This window comes from Aethina tumida, chromosome 5 (assembly GCF_024364675.1).
Source record: "Aethina tumida isolate Nest 87 chromosome 5, icAetTumi1.1, whole genome shotgun sequence".
In the NCBI taxonomy this organism is placed as follows: domain Eukaryota; kingdom Metazoa; phylum Arthropoda; class Insecta; order Coleoptera; family Nitidulidae; genus Aethina; species Aethina tumida.
In genome coordinates, this window is record NC_065439.1 from 26,077,025 (window position 1) to 26,098,307 (window position 21,283).

Genomic DNA, 21,283 nt, shown 5'->3' on the forward strand with positions numbered 1-21,283 from the left:
TTTTTTATTTAATAATTATAAAATAATTCATATTTTGTATACATCTAATTAGATAAAAACTAATTAGAAATTGTAATTAAGATGTCTGTAATGAAAAATATTTTGTGTAAAATATTTATTCATAATAAAATATATGTAATAGCAAGATTAAGGGTATGTTAAATTACTTGCTGAAGTCTCCTTTCTGATCACGTTTTGCGTCACATCTATTTAGAATTCTTATAAATCTCATTCACATTCACATAATAATGAACATATGAAAAAGTTAAGATAGTAATTTATAAAATAATGATTTTGTTGTTTATTTTTGTGATATTTAATATTAGTTTTTTGATTTCTGACAATTTTTAAAGAAATTATAAAGGTCAAAATATTTATTTTGTTTTATTAAATTCTTTCTGTTTATATAATCAGGAATTTGTTTGATTTATATAATTTAAATTAATAGTTTTAAAATTTTATAAATTATTATTATTAATTTTATATTATAATTCATAAGAAAATTAACTTGCCGTATATTTAAATATTTGCTGATCGACGAATAAATAATAAGTGCGTTCTCGATTCACTTAACAATTCAAGATAGACTTTCTAATTTCGTGGCGCGATCTGTTCAGTGCGCTCCGAGCTCCGCAACCCGTCGTACAAACGAAAACATAAACATGGGCCGATCGTTTGCCACGTTAACTCCTTTAATTTTCTTGTGTTTTCTGTTTTGCGGTTTAACGGAAACAAATGTGGCCCAACCGTCGACTGTGCCGTGGTACGAAAATTTGCCGGCGGTAGCGATGGACTATAAAGTTCACATTGATCCTGGCAAGGAGGATTGTTACTTTCAATATGTTAACCCGGGGGCGACGTTCTACGTCAGTTTTCAGGTGAGAAGTTGGAGAAATGCACTGAATTTTGTTATTCTCGTGTATTTTGCTTGATATTAGTTTAAGGGGTCAGTTTTGTAAGTGATATTTTACAGTTGATGTGATTCATTGAGGTTAGGTTGGAGCACAGCTGTTTTCTTTAATTTTCGGAAATCTGGGGTTGTTTTATGAGTTTCAGAGGTACAGTCAGAAAGTTCTTAAAGGGATGCTGTTGTGGTAAAGAAATTTTCACGAATTTGTTTATTATTTTCTTGAAAACATTAATTTCAGAAATAAGTCAAATATAATACTAAAAACCAATTAATGTTACTAATAGAACATTTTATACAGAAATATATTACAAAAAGAATTAATATTATACTTAATAATTGTACTTATAAATAAAATAGTTTAAGAAATAAGTTTTTGATGACATGACACTATTATTTAAAAAATAGCAACAAGTGTGTGATTTAAATAAATATATTTAAAATTTAAAATCAAGGTATTTTATTTTTATTATCTTACCTACTTAAATAAAACTCAGCTATGAATTTGGAATTTGACTTGAACTACTTTTTTAATATATTGTTTCAAAATTTCATTTATTACTTTGGCCATAAGTGACATCAATTTTGTTATTTTTAATGGAACACCCCGTATATTTTTACATTTTTAAATTCTACATGTAATTGCAAGTAAAATGGCTATGCAATGTCCTATACCTAAACCCAACAGTTTTCTAGTTATTAATTGTTTTACAAAAATTTTAACAGATTGATGGTTTAACGAAAATGTCAATAAAGCCATCCATTTTTATACTAAAAAGTTCATTTTTAGTATACACGTGAACCAAGGACCATTCTCTAAGAATCCATTATTTATGCAGGGTTCTCCTTATTTAAGTTTAAATTTGTGCATCTTAAAATATGAAAATCTTCGTCATTTTCTTTGGAATACCATGTATATTTTGGCATAATTAAATTGGATATTAAAAATCCTTTTGATTTTAACAGAAATGTAATGGTGTTCCATTGAAAATACGAAAATTATTCAGGTTTTAAGATGGACAATACTAAACATAAATAATAAAATCTCTGGAGTATTAATAATGGCTACTTATAAAATGATATTTAATTAACATGTATGGCAAAAATTATTATTCTAGCATTTAAATTGGTGGAGTTTCAAAGAATTTTGTTTGGCTAATAATATGTCAGAATTTGTAAAAAAAATTAATATCTCAAAAACTAACTATAGAACATGGTACAACTATTTTACTTCCAATTAAATGTAGAATGTAAAAATAACAAAATTGAAGTCACTTCCGGCAAAATCGGAAATGATATTTTGTTAAAAATAAATTAATAAAGTAGATAAATTATAATTTCTTAAAAAATTTCAATTGTATACCTTTTTTCGTTCTCCATAAACTTCTAATGAATATGTTAAGAGTTACCCTGTATAAAAATTGGAATATTTAGAGTAAAAATTAGATATTTATTTATTCTATTTGAATATTATCGCAAAACATTTGATATTAATTGATAAAAAAATTTGATTTAGGTTGTCAGAGGGGGTGACGGCATGGCCGGTTTTGCGGTCCGCCATCCGACCGGCCAAATCGTCCATCCATACCAATGGAAACCCAGCAGTGAATACCAAGATCAAAGCTCAACTGGAGGCTACTACTCTGTATGCATTGACAACCAATTCTCCAGGTTCGCCGGCAAACTGGTCAACATCTACATCACCGTCGTGAGGTACGACATGTGGGAAAAATACACCAAGGAAATCGAGGAGCTCAACATGAACATGGAGAACTTCACGGTAAGAATTGAGTACGCAAATTTCTGGATAAAAATAATATTATTTAATTTTTAGTCTTCCATCGTGACCGTAGAGAAAGATATCAATGTGATGCTCCAGTACCAGCATCACACCCGAGCACGTGAAGCCTGGGACTTGAACTTGCTGGAATCGAACAATTCATACGTCATACGTTGGTCGATCATTCAGATCATCGTCATTGCAGCCACTACGGCCATTCAGGTGTACTTTGTCCGGAAGTTGTTTGACATCAAGTCAGGAAGTGGCAGATCTAGATCTGGCATCTAAGGATAACAATTAACTGCTTCGCGTGATAATTTGTGGTTCATGTGGACTTTTCTGGATTCATGTAGATGACCTAAATTCAGAAAAATCCACTATAAATTGTGCATTTTAAGTCGTTCAATACAAATACGAGTGTTACAAATTGTATCTTCCATTTCAGATTATTTTTTAGCTCACTATTCCTCAACGAGATTATTGTTTGGTCTCATTTCAACTTGTAAGGCTGATATAACGAATGTGTATTCTGTGACAATTCCGTTATTTGTTTCGAATTGTTACAGAATATGCCGGTGACAAATTTATATTTAGTTTATTTATCGTGTGTTATCTTCCCAACATTTCTCATATTACCTTTCCGCATATAAAAATATTTTAAGAAAAAATTGAATTGCTGGTTAGTTCATGTTGTGTTACGTCCTTTATTTATTTCGCTTTTTTATGGGTTGAATCTGTGATTCGTTTGTGCATTTATTTCGAATATCTTATTTACATGACCAACTTCATATTATTATTGTTTGTATATATTCTAATTAATTGTCTAAAGTAAGGACAACAGGGTGCCACGGAAATACAATAGTTTTAACAAATGTATTTTGTGTGGCGCAATGTAATTGATAACGAATGTAAAACTTGTAAGTAGATATGAAAAGACCTGTTATATTGTAATTTTTATTTTTAATAGATAAACCTTTATATACATTTTGTTCAAGTTATAACAATTTTTATAAAAATTTAATAAAATATACAACATTTATCACTACCTTTGTTGTCTATTTTCTTAAAAAAACATAAATATATGTATAAAAATACACGGTACTTAATTAAAATACTTTTGATAAATATGTAAAAAAAAACATTTGATGATATGACTAATTGGAATGTAATCTAATTTGATTTTAAATAATTCTCCGAAAACGCCAGTAGTCTGTATCGTTGTTTTAAATTGCGAGCTCTCACGTGTGGATTTGCGATTTCTACGGTATAGTTGGCGGGGAACCATCCAGTTTGGCCGTCCCTTATTCGTTCGCCGTGGTACCAGCCTGTAACCCAGACAAATAAGTAAATTTACAAAAAATTGAATCCTAGGTTTACCATCGGCCATTTTTCTGAGTACATTGATGACATCGCCCCGAACTACGGGCAATTCATCTGGTTGACTAGCTACATAATTATGTATTACTGTTACTTGTGGACAGTCCCAACATTCGTACAGTGTCTCGTCCGGGTTCTCAGACTTTAGCGGCGACAGAGCTTCCACCCATCGTTCCTTATCACTTTCACTACTACATGACAACATCTGTAAACGAATTATTAGATTGACTTTCATGGTAATTAAATGATTGACGTACAAATTCAACAGTCTTTTCGTCTTGGTTTTCCAAAAGGGTTAGGAAGAGCAGGTGTCTTCCATGTGTGTCCTTTACAGGAAGTGAGATTATATCTGAAGTGCTTAGTTCGACCAAATTTCTTTGGCAGTACTGTATAACACTGTATGTATTATCACTGAAAAACGTACATAAAGTATTAATAAACATGGACATTAGATTATTTGCAAACGTACTTCTTCAACTTGGTTACAAACAGCATGTCATTGAAGAGGAACAGATGCAGTGGAACCTTGTTGAATCGTTTCCCAAAGGTTAATTTAGTTTCGTCGGTGCGAGCCATCATGTGAGTAACAACGCCCGATCTAATGAGCCACCTGTTTGGGTCCACTATGGAAATTGGCTTAACTCCTTTGGCGAACTCCAATTGTCCTGAGATTTTCTTCATTTCTATTTCACGTTCTTTGGTACGGGCTGCTTCGTTGCATTGATTGACGATCTAAACCAATAAAATTAAAACATGTATTGATGAATGTATTAAAAAATAGTACCTTGTTTAATGTGGCTAAAGAGTATTGACAAGTAAGGTACTCCGGATCTTGCTGAGACAATCTTTTCAACACGGCATCAACAAGGAGGGGCCATCTGGTTATCCGTTGCATCGGCAACATCAGGAATGAATAAAGTGTGAGTGAATGACAAGTTGTACTCGTCTCAAGCTGCTTTAATTTTTCCTCGAATCCAGGTACTTCCCTAAAATTAACCATTTAAAATCATGTTATTGAAACGCATAATTATTTACTCACTTTAATTTCTTTAACGTTTCATCAATGGAGATTTGGTTGGCACAATATGTGACGTAAACGTAAAAGTTTTCTTCGGCGTGCTTTTGAACGATGTCACAGACGCCTTGCAGCAGTATGTTGTCCTGCCAGCACTTTTCCAAGTCATGAAGCAATTTCTCTGAGCATTCTTTCACTAAAACACACAATTTTATTTACTTGGACAGAAGAATTAATCTCTAACATACCCGCTGATATTTTTCCAAACAACGTCTCCTTGTCCTCATCGCTGACAAGATTGCAACTCATAAAGCTCCTTATAAAATGATCGTTCAACAAGCTCAAAGAATTGAGATACGAAGCTTCCGAGGTCAGCATTTCGAATTTCGCCTCCTGAAGTCGTTTTTGATGTGAACTCAGCGTGCTCAGCACTGACGAGTTTATCACCTCCGGGATTTCGCACCACAGCGTTCGAGTAAACGCCATCGAATTCCGCGTTGGATTTATCAGTTCCATCGCGGACGGTCTCGAACTCGAGCTGCTGTTGCTGCGCTTCGATCCCACTTCTTCGTAACCATCCGAATCGAAATCCGAAGTGCCTTCTGTACACACAGACTAAAAAAAAACATAATCTTAGTACCACCACAGAATAATGCAAACAAGTAAGTTGAGTACCTCAAGAACAGCCGCATCATAGAACTGATACAAAGGTTCGTCCTGCAGTTGTGCATGAAGGTCCTGATTGAGACTGCTTTCGTCTTTCTTCGTCTCGTTGCTGCTGAAACTGCTGACACTGGAGTTGTAGTATTGGCTGTCGTTTTTAATGTTGTAATACTCCTCGTCTTTGCTGAGACTATTACGGGATTCGTAGAGTTTGTTCTTAGTGTTCTCGGCGTTCAGTATCTCAACGCTTTTGTTGTTTGGATTCTTGGCGTTCACTATTATATTGTTGCCACTGTTTTCTGCACTGGAAGTGCTGGGAGTACTATTCGATGTTTGGTACAGTCCCACTTCGGCGTACCAGAACGTGTTCGACCTTCTCGCAGTGTTCTTGTGGCTTTCATTGCGGAAGAGGCCAGCTTCTGCGTACCAAGAGGAAGCTTTACGGTCGTTATTCTCCAATTTCTTCTCTGAAGATGACAAATTCACAATTATAATAAAGCAACATTAAGAACTTGTATTTTATTTACCTGGATTTCTTAGTGGTGGCACTGGAGGTGGTGGACTCTGTGGTCTGACGACGTTGGGTTTACTCCTTGTAATGGGCACCGGCGACAAAGACACCCCACTGTCTGGTTGGGCTTCCTCCGCCTTCTCTATATCGTCCACGTCGATGGTTTCAGTTAAATAGAACGTGCTTTTCGGTTTATTCAAGTTTGAAGTCAATTCAGAAGCAGTTTCCGACGTCATTGACATACTACGTCGAAATTTATTTAGGAAACCTATGAACAAAACGTTTTTGGTTGTATTACAATGACGTACATCATTTATAGAATTAATATATTATTTAATACCTAGAAAATCCATTATTTATACCAGTGTAGAAGTATTTGATAAACTTAATCTTAATATATTCCCACTTCACCTCATTAAAGACATGAAACAACTAACCTTTTCTGCCTAGACTTTTTGTTTTTTCACTGGTGTCGGTCTTATCAGTGGCGTCGACGTTTTGATAAGTCGAATTGTTATTGTGACTGGTAGGTGATACAGAGACATCGTTACTAGATGAGATTGTAGTATTAGCTGACGAATATTGAGGTCTTTCATCCTTATTATCGTCCTTAGACGGATTCTCTGTAAAATTCACGATTCAGGTGAGACTTGAGCTTTAGAAAATCTTGCAGATTTGAAAGAAGCAGTCACCTAGATGCAGAAAAGGCAAGCAGTGCGAAAAAGAAAGCCAAAAGCACCAAAATAATAAGTATAACAAAAAATTCTTACCTATTGTCGTCAAATCTGTACGAGATTTTCTTTTGGTCATTCGACTGAGGGATTTACTAATGTCATTTTTGGTAAGGGACCAGTTCCTCCTTAACTTCTTCATGTGTTTACCTGCACTTGCAGCCAGTCTTGTGAATACGTACTGTCCCCCATTTGGAGGATCAGGAAGTTGATTGTTCGCTATGTCTAAACCACTATCATTCTAAAAGGGAATAATATATTTTTTTAGTTTTTTAATTTCTTACAATAGAATAACATTTGAATATTGATTAGCAGTAAATATATTCTAAAGTGTTTAAAGTAATTTATTCTGATTAAACAACTTTAAATTGATTAATTATCATATAATTTTAGAATGTCAACGAACTGTAATTGTTTGCTTGAATAGTGTGTAATTTGTTTATTTTGATTCTAATTGGCGAGAGACAGTAACATTGTGTTGGAATTCAAGTGATTCATGCAGCATTATATATTTTTGGAATTGGCTCCTATTGTACATATTTTTTACTATTTTAAGAATTATTAAAGAAGTGAAGGTATTAGTGACTTTCTCTGTCTATTTAAGACATATTAAACTGAAAATGAAATGGTCTATAATAAATAACACAGTTTAAAGGTGCAAACAAACTTTAAACATCCCATTAACTATAATAAAGCCAATCAATTCCACTCTATTCTTTAAAACCAGGTTTCTATTACAAATAAACTTGATGTCCATAATATACTTCAACAATTGTTATGAACTATTAATTTAACCATCATTATTTACAAATTGCTACCATCTGTGTCTGTCTACTCAACCAAGTCTCTTTATTACGAAGTAATTTAATTTAATGGGCTAATATATTATCACTGCAGTAATCTTAAACATATACTTTAGAAAACGTTTAATAAATTAGTCCTTTGAGATTGAGTGGATAACTAAACATATGGTAAAGTAAAGATTTGATACTTACTAAGTTAACTCTACCGAAGGAGTTCTCCGATTCCGTATCGCTCTCGAAGTCGGTATCGTAATCGTCAGCTCCGTTTTGGTTTGTGTACAAAGTCTCATAATGATGATCGGAATCGCTGTCAACTCCTGTAACAACATTTATCTGTTTAAATCCTACCTCAACAATTAGTTGATGCAATAAGCCACCTGTTTTCGCTTTTAGTTGCTTTATTTAATTGAATTTAATTGTTCTCCATTTCAAACATGTTAAATAAAACACAATAAAAACCAGTTTCTTAACATAACTATTGCACAACAGCGCCAAAATTAATTTATTCGTCTGACACTGTTTAAATATTCATGTGGGATAAAAATGGGAACGAATTACACAATGGGTTTTATAATGTACGAAGCTCCTAACGAGGATATAGGCGACATGTTTTAGGAAATTAAAACTGAAATTAACAAGTACTCGTATCATTATGTGTTTCAAAATTGATGGCGGAATGTAAATTTAATAATCATGTCATGGTTTCAGCCTGCTCTGTTAAGGTTCCTTTAAAAGGATTATTTATATTGGATTATGCAATTTTCGTGCATTATCTATGAGAATTTTAATAATGGCTTTAAATAGAAATGCAGCACGTTCTACATGCTCCGAAACACAAACTATTATTGTGTTACATAAAACAGGTATTGTTTCATTACTTTAGAATGTAATGTGTGGGCTTTACTGTAATAGACTGAAGCCACCAGGAATGTAACTATAGTTATAATGTGGTTGCACTCAATAAATGTATAAATGTCTTTTTAATAACTTCATTACATGGGTTTGTGTCGTAAGTGTTTAAATGATAATTATTGGTAAACTTCCTGGTCAAGCCCAAGTGAACGTTTAGTTGGATGAAATTTGCGTCGTTCTTCTGCTATTTACCTCGTATCCAACACGCATCAAGGTTGTGGCTTTAAATTGTAACAATACATCTTAATACTGTAACATTGAAACTACACCATATACATTTGCAGTAAAAATTTGGTGATCGAATCATTCGAAAGCTATTAGTTCTCGTTCAAAGTGACTCACGACAAATATTAATTACCCATTACTCAAATGTTCGAAAACTTTCCAAGTTAAGTTATAAAATCTGGTATTACATATTTAAATTAGTCTATATTCGTTGAATTTTTTATAATTAGAAATTGTAACACAGCAAGATCAATTAAAAAGAAATCGACCAGCTATTACCTGATACCGAGTAACGGAGATTGTTTTCAGTTTCCAATTACAAAAAAAAGAAATCTGATTACACTTTGTATCAGTCGGCCAATTTAGAAATTCACACTTGTTTATTAAAAATTAATAAAACCGGCGACATGTTTTTAAACGCTCCGGAGACAAGTGAAACTATTGTCAAACTATCGTAACAAAGAAATTTAATTACGCGTGTTGTGATTGTCGAAAATTCATGTAACGCAGAAATGTTACCGATGAAAATGACAGTTTAATTATTTGAGAGAATTTATTGTTGCACGTCACAATAGGATGTAATGATATCTCCGTAACTTTTAATATACTTTTTCCATTGTAAAAAGCAGGAAACAACTAAAATTGTTTTATCAACAAAGAATATTTAAATAAATATGTGTATATTAAACATTCTGTCTGTTATTAATGGTATAATAAGGTAAATACAATGATTAACATCTGAAAATCATTGTTTTTTATTTCTGAGAGGTTTAATAATTAATTGAATGAATGAGACATTAAAATTTGGATAATTACTTTGAAATTAATGTCAATTAATTAATAACTTAACTAACACTTAGTCAGTGTATTTATAATTTTTCAGAAGAACCAAATTTAGTTTCACATTTTTATGATGAAAAACACAATAACTAACTCAGCAGGATTAAATTTGGAAAATATCCAGCCAGTATGCAAATTATTGGGTTCTCGTTGAGTAGGTTTTTTAATATTTCTTCTGTTATTTAGTTTATAATAAAACTGTTAAGAAATATATATTTATTTCTTCAGATTATTGATACATCTGAGTTAAAACCTCGAAGTTTTACCTATATAAAACGAAATCTCCTGACTCTCCAGACTCTCCTCGAATATCCTGTTCCTGATCTTGGGCAAGTCCTTGGTGCTCCTTATCTCCTCGCCCCGCTTATCAAAATCCGCCTTATCTAATTTATCACAGTTCTCGCCACATCTATCACTCGCATGACTAGAGTCATTCAAATTACAGTCCGCAAATTCGAAGTACACTTTGGAGGACGACGTCACGAACACCCTGTCGCCGACGTCGACGCGACGCGGCTTCCTGAAGGTCGTGGGCACGCTTCTGGGCGGCGGCACCGGCTTCTGGTGGCCGCCGTAGTCATGATGGTGACGTCTCTTGCCCGACACGCTCGACACGGAGCGTCTGTGTTGGGGTGGGTTGGGGCCTTGCATTTTTCATTGTTTGGTGCAGTTAAGCGGATCGGAGATCATCTAGAAGAACCAGTATTTCAGGGGAGAAGGAAAATTTAGTTGACTTTTGGTGTTTCGTGGCTTCTTTCACTTAAAAGTATCGAACCAGATAGATTTTGGACCAGTCTAGATGCAAAATTTCTCCACAATAACTTAACATTAGAAATTTCACATTGGAAACATGAAATAAATAATTTTATATTCACGAAACATTTTGGACCAATAAACCTGAACTCATTAAAATGGTTGAAGATTACACAAGACTTATGGACACAGGTGAACCATCGTTACAAAGCTGTCTGGAGAAATTATGTATGATCTTCTATCAATTGGAACATTTGGTCTCCTTTTGGGCCAGATAAATTAAAAATTATGATAACTTGAAGTGCCAATAGTACATGATGACCCTCGATATGCCTTCATAAGTAACTAATTAGCCAATTTAAAATGCATCGTATAACGGAAATGTCATTTAACTGGTTTATTGGTAAATTGACTTCCTACCATTACAACAATTTATGTATATACATTTTCTCCCCACATTCTTTCAAAATATTTAAATACAGTGTGATAAAATCGCAACTTTCTTTTGTTTGCATGAGAGACTATTAATTTTTTTAGCGGCCAAATATTTAATTTAACGTGGCCATCGAATGGTGTAAGAACGTGATGAAATTGATTACTAAACAGTGCTGTATGGAAATTATTTAATATTAATGTATTCACATCTATGGGCAATAGAAATACTCCTTTTAAAAATGGGGTAAAATACTTATCAGTGTTAATGCCCAAATATAAAATTTTGATAACCCGATTAATGAAATTCTTAAAACATTTATAATTAGAATAATTGTCTCAGGGTCACAGTTGCAGATAACAAGATGCTCTAATAAACTGACTGCAATATCACAAGGATGTCAATCATCAATCGTAAATGATTAAAAATGGTTACGCACATTTTGTAATATCCTCAGAATGAACCTTTATAATTTGATTTGCATCATAATAATTGTTATTTGCGAGGGAAATCGTAAAATGTCAAGGTCCTGACGTGTCCGTCTCTTTATCTTTATGATAGCTTGGTTTCTACTAATTAGACTATGATGAGAGTTTAAGTGTTTGTTCCATTATTCAAGTACGTTAAATAAACTGGAATTTTATTTCTAGCTAACTGTTTTGATGTAATTGAGCACAATTTCTGTTTTATATAATACTTAATTTGATTTTGTCTGATGCAGTGGGCAGGATAATCCACCGGTTCGACCAGTTTTAAATGTCAACACCACTTACAGAGTTTTGCAGTTTTGAACATGTTTATGGGTGAATCATTGTATTATTGTGGAGTCATCAGTGTGATTTACTTAAAATAGATACAGATTAAGTTGACCAAGAAGAATTGCTGCAGCTTTCTGAATTAATAAATTCAGAAGGTTCAACTTTAAAGACAGATTAGCTGATTTTTGGACAACTCCACTACTCCTTGAACAACTTCTAAAATCTCAAATTAGAAGCCATAAAACACCAACAGTCCTTCTTTGGAGCTTTATGAACCTTTGACAGATCTTGAAATGCTGAAATCCAAATCACCAAAAGCTCACAAACATCCTAATAAAGCTGCTTATGAACCTTATCAAGCACAATCCACCGCACCTTTACATCACACCGCACGCCGACTTCCGGAATCCAATGTTTTCACACTTGCACAACTGCACAAAAATGAATAACAACGACACAATTGAAAACTGCACTTAACGCCGCCCGCACCGGACTGCAAGCGATCGTCTACGGAGTACCTCTTCGACGCTGAAAACGCTTTCACTTTTGTAAAGAATCCACCACACGCCCGCGGTGCAGGTGATCGCGTTTATGGTCATTGAAGTTATGAAGCGCAAGATTGAAAACGTGGGGCGGTCAGATACGCGCCGAAACACATTCACGGTTTGTCTGAACGAATTCGAGGCGCTGAGCCGATTTGCGGTCGCCGACGCATTGTTGTCATGATTTCGGTTTGGTAAACAAGTCGACCGCGACTGCGAAGGGCAAATCCATTCGCCACCGGATCGGTTCGACCTGTCGGTTGAGTTCTGGTCAAGCAGTACCAGAAGGCTCCGAATCTACTAGATTTCAGATCATGGACCTGTATGTGACCCGGTGACGTAAAACAAGCAAAAAAATGTAGCAATTCCGGCTTGTACGCAACAAGCATGTATTAGCAAGACATTGGTCAATTCTCGGGACACAGGTTGAGCACAACTCGCATTAATCACAGCCTGTGGGCGACAACTTTGGGCTCTGATACAATTCCAAGGAGCGGAGACAAAGAACGCCACAGACTGTCGTGGCTTTCGTGTGTTTACGATTCGATGTATCATGCCTAACTGTTTCCATCAAGGCCGAGACAATCACACAACAGTGTTGCGAATGTTCTGGTTTGTAGTACGAATCAAGAAACTAAAAGGACAGGCTTTAATTGATCAGAACTAGAAAGTACAGTTCTTAATTGTAAATCTAATAATTTGATAAATTGTCTTTCTTTTTCTTTGTTCCACTTTTACTGCTACTTTGCCTTAAGTCTTTAGGGAGAACGATGAAATTGCTTATTTTCTTTTGAATGTGAGTTCTAAATGGGGTGTCAGTACAATTACTGGTACCACCGTGAACCAATTGTTCTGTTTTCTTGTTTGAAATACTTACTTTTATTACTATAATTTCCTATAATTTCTATTGAGTTTTGTACTGTTTAACGACAATAATTTTAAAAATTGCTGTTAAAAAACTCTTCAAGCACAAAAAGTAGTATCGTTTAGTACTATTGTATTTATAAACTAAAAGATTACACAAAAAAAGGAATTGCTGTCATTGTTATATTCGGTCTAGTTATTTCAGACACCAATTTGGTCACACAAGGATATGGAGCCTAATTCAGAAAAAAGTGAGAGTATACGGGGTGTCCCAGAATATGTGAGCAATGTTCTGGATTCAGATAGAACACATAAAAAAGGGCGAGTTCCTATTTTTTTTTCTACAAAGTGAGATCATCTTTGTTATTTTTAAAGGAACACCCTGTATATTTTTGCATTTTTGAATTCTACATGTAATTGCAAATAAAATGGATATACCTAAATCCCATAGATTTTGATTTATTAATTTTTTCCAAAAATTTTGACAAATTGATGGTCTAACTAATTTGTCTGTAGAACCTTCAATTTTTATGCTGGAAAGTTCATTTTTGGTATACAAGTTAACCAAGAACCATCTTATAAGAAGCCATTATTAGTACTTCAAAATTTTATACAGGGTGTTCGTTATTTACCTTTAATTTTGTAAAACTTAAAATTAAAAGTAAAAAAATTATTTCATGAATGTTTTAGTACAATTAAATTTAATATTAACAGAGATTTCATCAAAAAACTTTTAAGTTGGGTTATTTTGGGCTTTCCTTACTACAATTTTATTTGCTCCTATTTTTGGACACTACAAAATTTATGTAACACTCGTTTCATCAAAATGGATAATAAGAGCCAGAATCCTGATAAAATTCAATGGTACCAACAAATGTAGGTAACGAATTCGATTTAAACACTGTTTCAACCGTAAAATGCGTTGTTAAAATAACAATACGGTAGTTATTTGTTTAGAAAGTTTGCATTGTATAAATATTAGCAATCCATGTAATTAAATGTTTCAGTGCTGCGGAGAGTGAAACATAAAAATTATGTAAACTCGTCAGTAAACAATTACTCCAGATAAAATTGGACGTACCGTACAAATTACTAAAATTGCCAATTTAAGTTCATCAATCATCTTAATACAATTGTGCATCGTTAACATATTGCCACATCCCAAGAAATTCGTGTCAAGTATGTTCGTGGTGCAATGAAAGTCGATGATTTGGAACCCATATCAATTTTGATGATCTCAATTAAAAGTAATTAAATTGCAGTTTGAAAACATCCAATTAAATATAAACTAAAGTTAATTAAACAATACCGTGAGTAATATCAATTGTTTACTTTCTAGAAAACCTAATATTATTATCAAACCGCAAATATTGTGTAACTTCTTGTTATCGAACGGAGGACAATCGTTGCAAGCCACCTTTTTTGTTTTCAATTGTACGTGCCCGGAGTTTAAAGCTGATCATTAAGTCACCGAATGCAATTTCCAATTTGGAGTGTTTGCGCACAGAAAATACAAATTTCCTGCCGGCGAAAGTACCAGGAAGAGGTCTTAAAATGCGCATCATCGACGTTTCCATCGCTAGAACGGAAAAAGTGAAAACAGGTGAATTATGATGCGGCTCCCGAGTCGATGATCCTCTACGGTTGATGATTTTACTCACATACCGGGTAAAAGTGTTACAAAGATAACGCATTAGAAATTGACGCAAAAACCAGGAATAAACGGCACAAATAAGAAACGTATGTGTGTATACATAATATATTTTTATGGTCGCGTTCCAAAGTTCTGCAAAAATGAAACGCGTAATTGTTGACACAAGGTCGGTATTAAATAAACAATTATGAAAATTGCTTTAATGGTTATGAGAAAAATTCAACAATCGAACAGTTTATTAGCGTTTTAAAATAACACATCGAATGCGCACCAAACTGAGCCAAACATTTGAAAACAATGGCAATTTAGAACGAGCATGGGAAAATCAAATCCCATGTGGAATTCCGTTAATTTATTTGGGAATTGAATTTGTCCTTGGAAATAAGGATTTACTCATTTTAGTCCGGTACATTAAGACAACAGTTCTTAATTTATAGTTTCTTGGCAATGTGTATTTCACATACAATTATTTGCCAGTGTGACCAACATGATCATTTTTAGGTTAAGTTGTTTTGGTATATGTAACCTGTATACGTTTGTAAACAAACGTTGCTTATAAGTTGGTAGTATCAAAAGTAACTAGAAAGTTGGTCAACTTCTCTTCCAACAATTTATTAACCAATTAATGGTAAGGTATATGTAACACAGTTATATTAACTTTAATGGGTGGTAAACTCTTAAAATGACAAAGTGGTATTTAAACGACCAAAGATAAGAATAACGAGACGGCATCTTTTCAATTATGAGTTTTTGTTCTCACTTTCAGGAATTCAGATTAGAAATCATGCGAATTGAATTGTTTCCATCTCATCCTCCATCAAATCTAAACGCTGTTTTACACATCATTATGACAAGCACTGATACCATTGTTAAGAAGATAAAATTAAATTTTTTATAATTGCATGGGAAAGTCATTTGTGTTTTTAATTGTCTCTTCGGTCTCACAGATCAAGTAAATAGTTGAGTGATGCCAAGATATTAAATTTGAGAGTTGGCTATTAAAAGATTACGTTCTGAATGTAAATCGTTTAATAAAACACTAACATGATTAATGATTAATGATGTGTTACGAAAATATTTATTAATAAAACAAGTAATCTAGGTGAAACTGGAACCAATGGAAAAATTGTTTGTCCTTTGATTTCCAATTAAACTAACGGAATTTAAAACTATGAATAAACAAGCAATTAATGCATCAATTTGATAAATACCCATTAGACATTCACAAGTGCATTTAACGTCATTAACATGCAAAACTAATAAGGTGCGCCACTGCCAGCTCTATACAAATTTATTTATTAACCATTAGCGCAACTCATAAAATAATGCTAATTATTATCCCACCGTTAATTAGCTTAATTACCATTAGAATAATTGGCAGAAAGAAATTTCTCGAAAGCGCAAGTGCACCGCAGGGGCGGATGTTTAGGAAAAGTGAAAAAATATAAAATGCGATGGAGCGCATTGTTTGTTTCGATGAGTGGTTCGATTGATTATGACGTTTAATTGTGGCTTAAAACTCGCCGTTATAACACCATTGTCCACGTAATAGAGAAAATGGTACACATTCCTTTTTTTACCACTTATACAATCAATTTTAAGGGTTTTTAGTATTGATGTGGGTTTCAAAATTCGCATAAGCAGGCGAAACTTTTTAATACGATCAGACCAGTGCGTTCTGTAATTGTTTTCTATAAAATTTTCTCACAATCTATCCATATTTATGCCATTGTTGTTGCCAAACAATGTTATTTATAGTGCTTGTATGGAACTCATCGGTTCGCCATAATGAATAGGAAATAAAAATAATAAAAACGCATAATAATTTATTACCATTGGAATGGCGGAATTAAAAAGCAACAACTATTTTGTCTGAGTACCATTGTAAAACACCAACAATAGCTTTGGTTTAGTAGTGTTACAAAATAGTCATTTTTATTATTTTAATACTTATTGGTTAGTAATTTCTAATCATTTAATTTAGACGAGCCAACTGAATGTATTAAATATTATGAACGACGGAAAATTGTATATGAGATATTTAATAAATTATAGTATAGTATTTTATGGTAGGTGGTTTAATCTCCATGATTATAATCTTAAAATTTCTATATTGTTTTTAAAGAAAGCTTACAACAACTATTCATTATCGTCACGTTCAAAGATGCTAAATATTCGAAATTAACTAGGTGTGTCTAAATAAATAAATTATTGCACACATTGTATGGTCTTCAAACTTATAAAATAGAGAGTGTTGCAATGATGATGAAGAGAAAAAAAGGAAAAGAGATAATAATATAACTATGTATAACCAAAAATATTGAGTAATAGAATTTTAGACAAATTTATTAAAAAAAATTAAATATTCAATACGAAATTTTAAATAATCACATATTAAATAAATAAATCAGAAGAATAATAATATTTTATTATTTTAAATTGTTTTAATGTTAAAATGTGAACTTACCATGATCAGGTGATAATTTTCTGGGTGTCTTAGACCATTGTTCCCGACAATGTTCTCTCCATCCAGATTTTTTACTTTTTTGTTTTCCACGGACGCTGGAAAATAAAAGAAATGTGAAAAAAAAATAAACATAAATAATAAATGTGAGAATTATGTCATAAATTAATGTGGTACTGAAAGTGGAGGTGGAATATAAAGAAAGTACGAAGAAGTACTGATATACACTTCAATGTAGGCAACCCAGACTACGACCTGCGCATTAATGTATGTGATGCACTCTGCAATATATTCAAAGAGTTTAATTTTTAATTGAAAATATTCGTAATTAATAATAGTTTTTATTAAGCAGCAAGTCCAGTTTTCTAATAATAATTTAATATGAACTTACTAATTTCGAATTGTATGGTATTTATTTACTTAGAATGATTCATTCACTATATATTAATAGCAAATTAGTAAACTTAATAATTCTTTTGTTACTTACATTATGATTCCTGAAGCTTTATTTTCGTCTTCGTTATCTGTGACGTCCACCCAATCATCACTGCGGTCACTAACACTCAAATCACTATTTGCCTTTCCATTATAAACACTATCCAGACAGAAATTCGTCAACGATCTTCCGTACAAACTGTTGGTCTGCTGTTCCGATATCAACGAATCCCTGTTAGATCCCGTGGACCCACCGTTCGATCCTATTACAAAAAAAAAAAATTAGTATTTTGCCTTGATTTATGCAGTTTTGAACTCACCGTTGGTGGAGACGTTGTAAATAAAATCTTTGTCCCTTTCCGAATTTGGTTGACCATTGTTGATTATTTGACATCCATAGATGCTTTCGTAATTGCTCTCACTGTCCGCATCTTTCTTCAGTTGGGGACAAATCAACGATTCGGGATTGTAGATGGATTCGTAGCAGTTAGAGATGTCTTCTCCGATTTGGCTTTGAGTGTATGACAGTGGTGTGGGAGGGAGAGGTTCTTGTTGGATTAGGGACGTCCTGTGGACTTTTGGAGGTGTTGCTTGAGGTGTGGGAAGAATTTCGTAGATGTTTTCCACGGTTGGTGAAGCGCAGTACTCATAACTGAAAAGATTAGGTTTTTTTTTCAGGAAATACTTGACTATCAAATTAAAATATTTTATCTTAAATAAATATGTTGCTTTAAAATGTATTATTGTTATCTATATTAAATATAGAGATCAATTAAATTTATCGAAATCGTATAAAATTTATATTGGATATCAAATTATAACTGAGAATGGTAGAAAAAAATAAATATTTATCCATCGTTATGAAGACAAATTCGAATCCTGATTAAATTTAAATAAAGCACAAAAACAATTTTTAAATAAAATATTTAAATATTATATTTATGTTAAAATGTGATTTTAGTATGTTTAGTGCACTCTGTATATGTAGATAACACATGAACTGACTCATTTCATAATTCCATCATCATCATAATTCCATAATAAAATTTTAACCGTAATAAATTAAATCCATATTTACGGTTGATGAGCATCTACTCTATTAATATAACCAAAATTTGTCATTTGTCATCGTTTTTAGTAAATAGTACAGATTTATAATGACGACACATATAAATGGTGTTTATATCGTTCTTATCTGAACTTACCCATCATCGGTAGTAGTTTTAGTGTCAACGTCTTCATAATCGGGATGTTGACAATACTCGTATATCTCACGACCGGTACGCAATTCTTCATAAATCTTCTCGTCCGGCAATGGCATTTTCGGTTTGGGACTGGTCGGCGGTGGCGGAGGAGGTTTACCGGTACTCACTGGTCTCGGAGGAATTTCTGGTACCAAATCTATGGTTATTTCTGGTGGTTTCGACGTGGGTGGCTGTTTCAGTTCGCAAGCCTTCACATCGGACGTCTCGTACACCAATTCCCAGTCATCGCCTTCGACGGAATCACTTTTAAGAGTCGAATCGACACTGATTGACTTGTAATGAAGGGACGGGCTTCTGTCTTGGCTAGTTCTCCACAGGAACGAAGTGTTCGGCACAATTTGTTCATTCTTAGCTTCGACTACTGGTTCTATCTTTTCAGATTTTGATCTTTTGATTGTTGGAGGTGACACCTTTTTTAAATGAGTAGTTTCGTACAAAGAATCACATCGTTTCTTCGGCAGAACGGCTGGGATGTTAATAATTTGTACTTCGTCTATTATGTCAGTCTTAATCGCTTGCTCTTTGGGCAAATCAGATTCCTGTCTGTGTGTATCTTTTAAAATAGTCTTTGGCCTCAGGAAATACTTCTTTTCGGGTAATTTCGGTTTGGGCAGTATTTTGGGTACTTCCCTTTGTGTATTTAAACTAGAGGAGTTATGTAAGGTTGAGTAGTTCTTGGTTGGCAGTGGTCGTTTTGGCTCTTGTAACTCTTCCACTTTGGTGTCTTCTTTTTCTTTGTCTTGCTTATTAGGTTGTAATTCTTGTACAGTATCTACTTTAGTCGCTTCTTGTTTAGAGTGATTTACACTGTCTAAATTATTTGAAACTGGTGTTACTACATTGGTCACTGGTTTATTACTAACTTGAGTTGACGTTGTATCTTTGGGCAACTCCTTTAGTGTAGGAGCTGTCAAAGACGTTTTCCTTTCGAATATTTCAATTGTAGCTCTTACCGTGCCACTAGTAGGTGATATTTGACTGGTCAAAATATTTGTTTTGGTTAGTGGTAAAGAATTTGGACGGGGAGGTTTGGCTTCTGGTTTTGGTACCGAGAGCGGGCCCTCCAGATATCCAATTTTAGCTCTGACGCATCCTTTATTTTCACTGTTAGTCCGTGACGTGCTTTTTTCACTGTTTTTACGCACCACCAATGGTTTCCTAATAATCACTAAGTTCTTGTCATCCGCCGACTTTGTTTTAACACTGGGTTTCCTTGCAACTTTAAGGTCTTTCGTTTTAAAACTTGCCTTCCTGGTCACTTTTTTGTCGTTTTCTTTGTCCGAATTTCGCTGGCTGTTGACTCGTTTCAATATTTTCTTCAGCTGGGGCTCCGCCAGACCTTCGCTCCCCATCTCGAACTTCTTTGTAAGCTCCGCTACGGTGTTGGCACTTATGGTTGTCATTTTCGTTTGGTTCTGGTGCGATCTCCTGTAGATCGACGACGTTTTCTTTATTTTGAAGCTGATCTTCTTGAAGGGCCTTCGTTGTTCCCCGGAAGTAAGCACTAGGGACTTCTCCTCTAACTGGCACTCCTCCTGTTTGCTGTCCTCCAGGGACAAGTTCAGAAAGGCCTTTTTCGACTCCAGAAGGCTCTGCTTCAGTTTCTGCGAATAAAGAAAACTGTTTTTGGACGGGATGTCCGATATGACTGTCGTGTAGTCATTTTTTCTGTGCTGCAACGTATTGGTTTTGCTCGGGATGTCCAGAATTTTTTGTAAAACGGTGGTCTGTCTGTCCAGTGTCTGCGTCTTGGCCCAAGGTGCAGTGTTCAACTGAGCCGCCATTATCTGCGCCTGTAACAAACAGGTATGATGCTATAATCTTATCATGCTGTTATCATAGATTACTTTGTTATTTCTATGAAATTGAACAATAAATTAATGTTGAAGTATTGGGTTCAAACAATAAAAAGTGAATTAATTATAATTTCATTTTTATTAAATACTTAATTAGCTAAAAATTATTGTTAAAGGAAGCTTTCAACAAAACTTACATCCACACATGTTGGGTGAGTTATTTATACCCATTTGTTTGATTGTAATTTATTTAATACATCTAAATTGCTGCTGTTACTCGTGTTGATTTAAAATGTTTATGGAAGGTCAAGTTTACTTCTTACGTAAGAAAAACAATTATTGAAAATAACAGTTATTTTAGCGGTTTATCTCATCTTTCTTCAATTTATTTGTTAATTTATAAAAAACAATTAAGGTCAGCAATATGCCACTGTAAAATGTAGTAAAACTTTCAGGATTTTGTTGATTTATTGGTAATATATGCACAATTGTTTTGTTAGGAAAATAGAGCAATTTAATTTGTTATTGTTAACCTTCTGGTTTAACCCGTTTATT

The 21,283-nt window shown here is 33.7% G+C and overlaps 2 protein-coding genes across 3 annotated transcripts in view; one reads left to right on the forward strand and one right to left on the reverse strand.

The window, feature by feature from the left end:
• The first annotated feature begins 627 nt into the window (after window positions 1–627).
• Window positions 628–3,732, forward strand: LOC109603799 (transmembrane emp24 domain-containing protein 5). The gene is made up of 3 exons (XM_020020298.2): window positions 628–878; window positions 2,424–2,687; window positions 2,742–3,732. The coding sequence occupies exons 1-3, from the start codon at window positions 663–665 to the stop codon at window positions 2,973–2,975; spliced, it is 714 nt and encodes a 237-aa protein (XP_019875857.1). The 5' UTR covers window positions 628–662; the 3' UTR covers window positions 2,976–3,732.
• The window catches only part of LOC109603795 (uncharacterized), a 43,947-nt gene continuing 26,291 nt past the window's right edge, over window positions 3,628–21,283 (reverse strand). The window contains exons 2-17 of one of the 2 annotated variants that reach the window (XM_020020293.2): window positions 18,873–20,725; window positions 17,988–18,319; window positions 17,720–17,930; window positions 17,236–17,330; window positions 7,980–8,104; window positions 7,024–7,225; window positions 6,691–6,876; window positions 6,270–6,521; window positions 5,755–6,209; window positions 5,328–5,694; window positions 5,104–5,275; window positions 4,849–5,050; window positions 4,534–4,796; window positions 4,322–4,475; window positions 4,065–4,269; window positions 3,628–4,012 (exon numbers count right to left, since the gene is read on the reverse strand). In XM_020020293.2, the coding sequence (XP_019875852.1) occupies window positions 3,858–4,012; window positions 4,065–4,269; window positions 4,322–4,475; window positions 4,534–4,796; window positions 4,849–5,050; window positions 5,104–5,275; window positions 5,328–5,694; window positions 5,755–6,209; window positions 6,270–6,521; window positions 6,691–6,876; window positions 7,024–7,225; window positions 7,980–8,104; window positions 17,236–17,330; window positions 17,720–17,930; window positions 17,988–18,319; window positions 18,873–20,716 (5,220 nt within the window). In that variant the 5' untranslated portion in view covers window positions 20,717–20,725 and the 3' untranslated portion in view covers window positions 3,628–3,857. The remainder of the gene's footprint in view (window positions 4,013–4,064; window positions 4,270–4,321; window positions 4,476–4,533; window positions 4,797–4,848; window positions 5,051–5,103; window positions 5,276–5,327; window positions 5,695–5,754; window positions 6,210–6,269; window positions 6,522–6,690; window positions 6,877–7,023; window positions 7,226–7,979; window positions 8,105–17,235; window positions 17,331–17,719; window positions 17,931–17,987; window positions 18,320–18,872; window positions 20,726–21,283) is intronic. The other variant, XM_020020294.2, reaches the window with a different exon arrangement.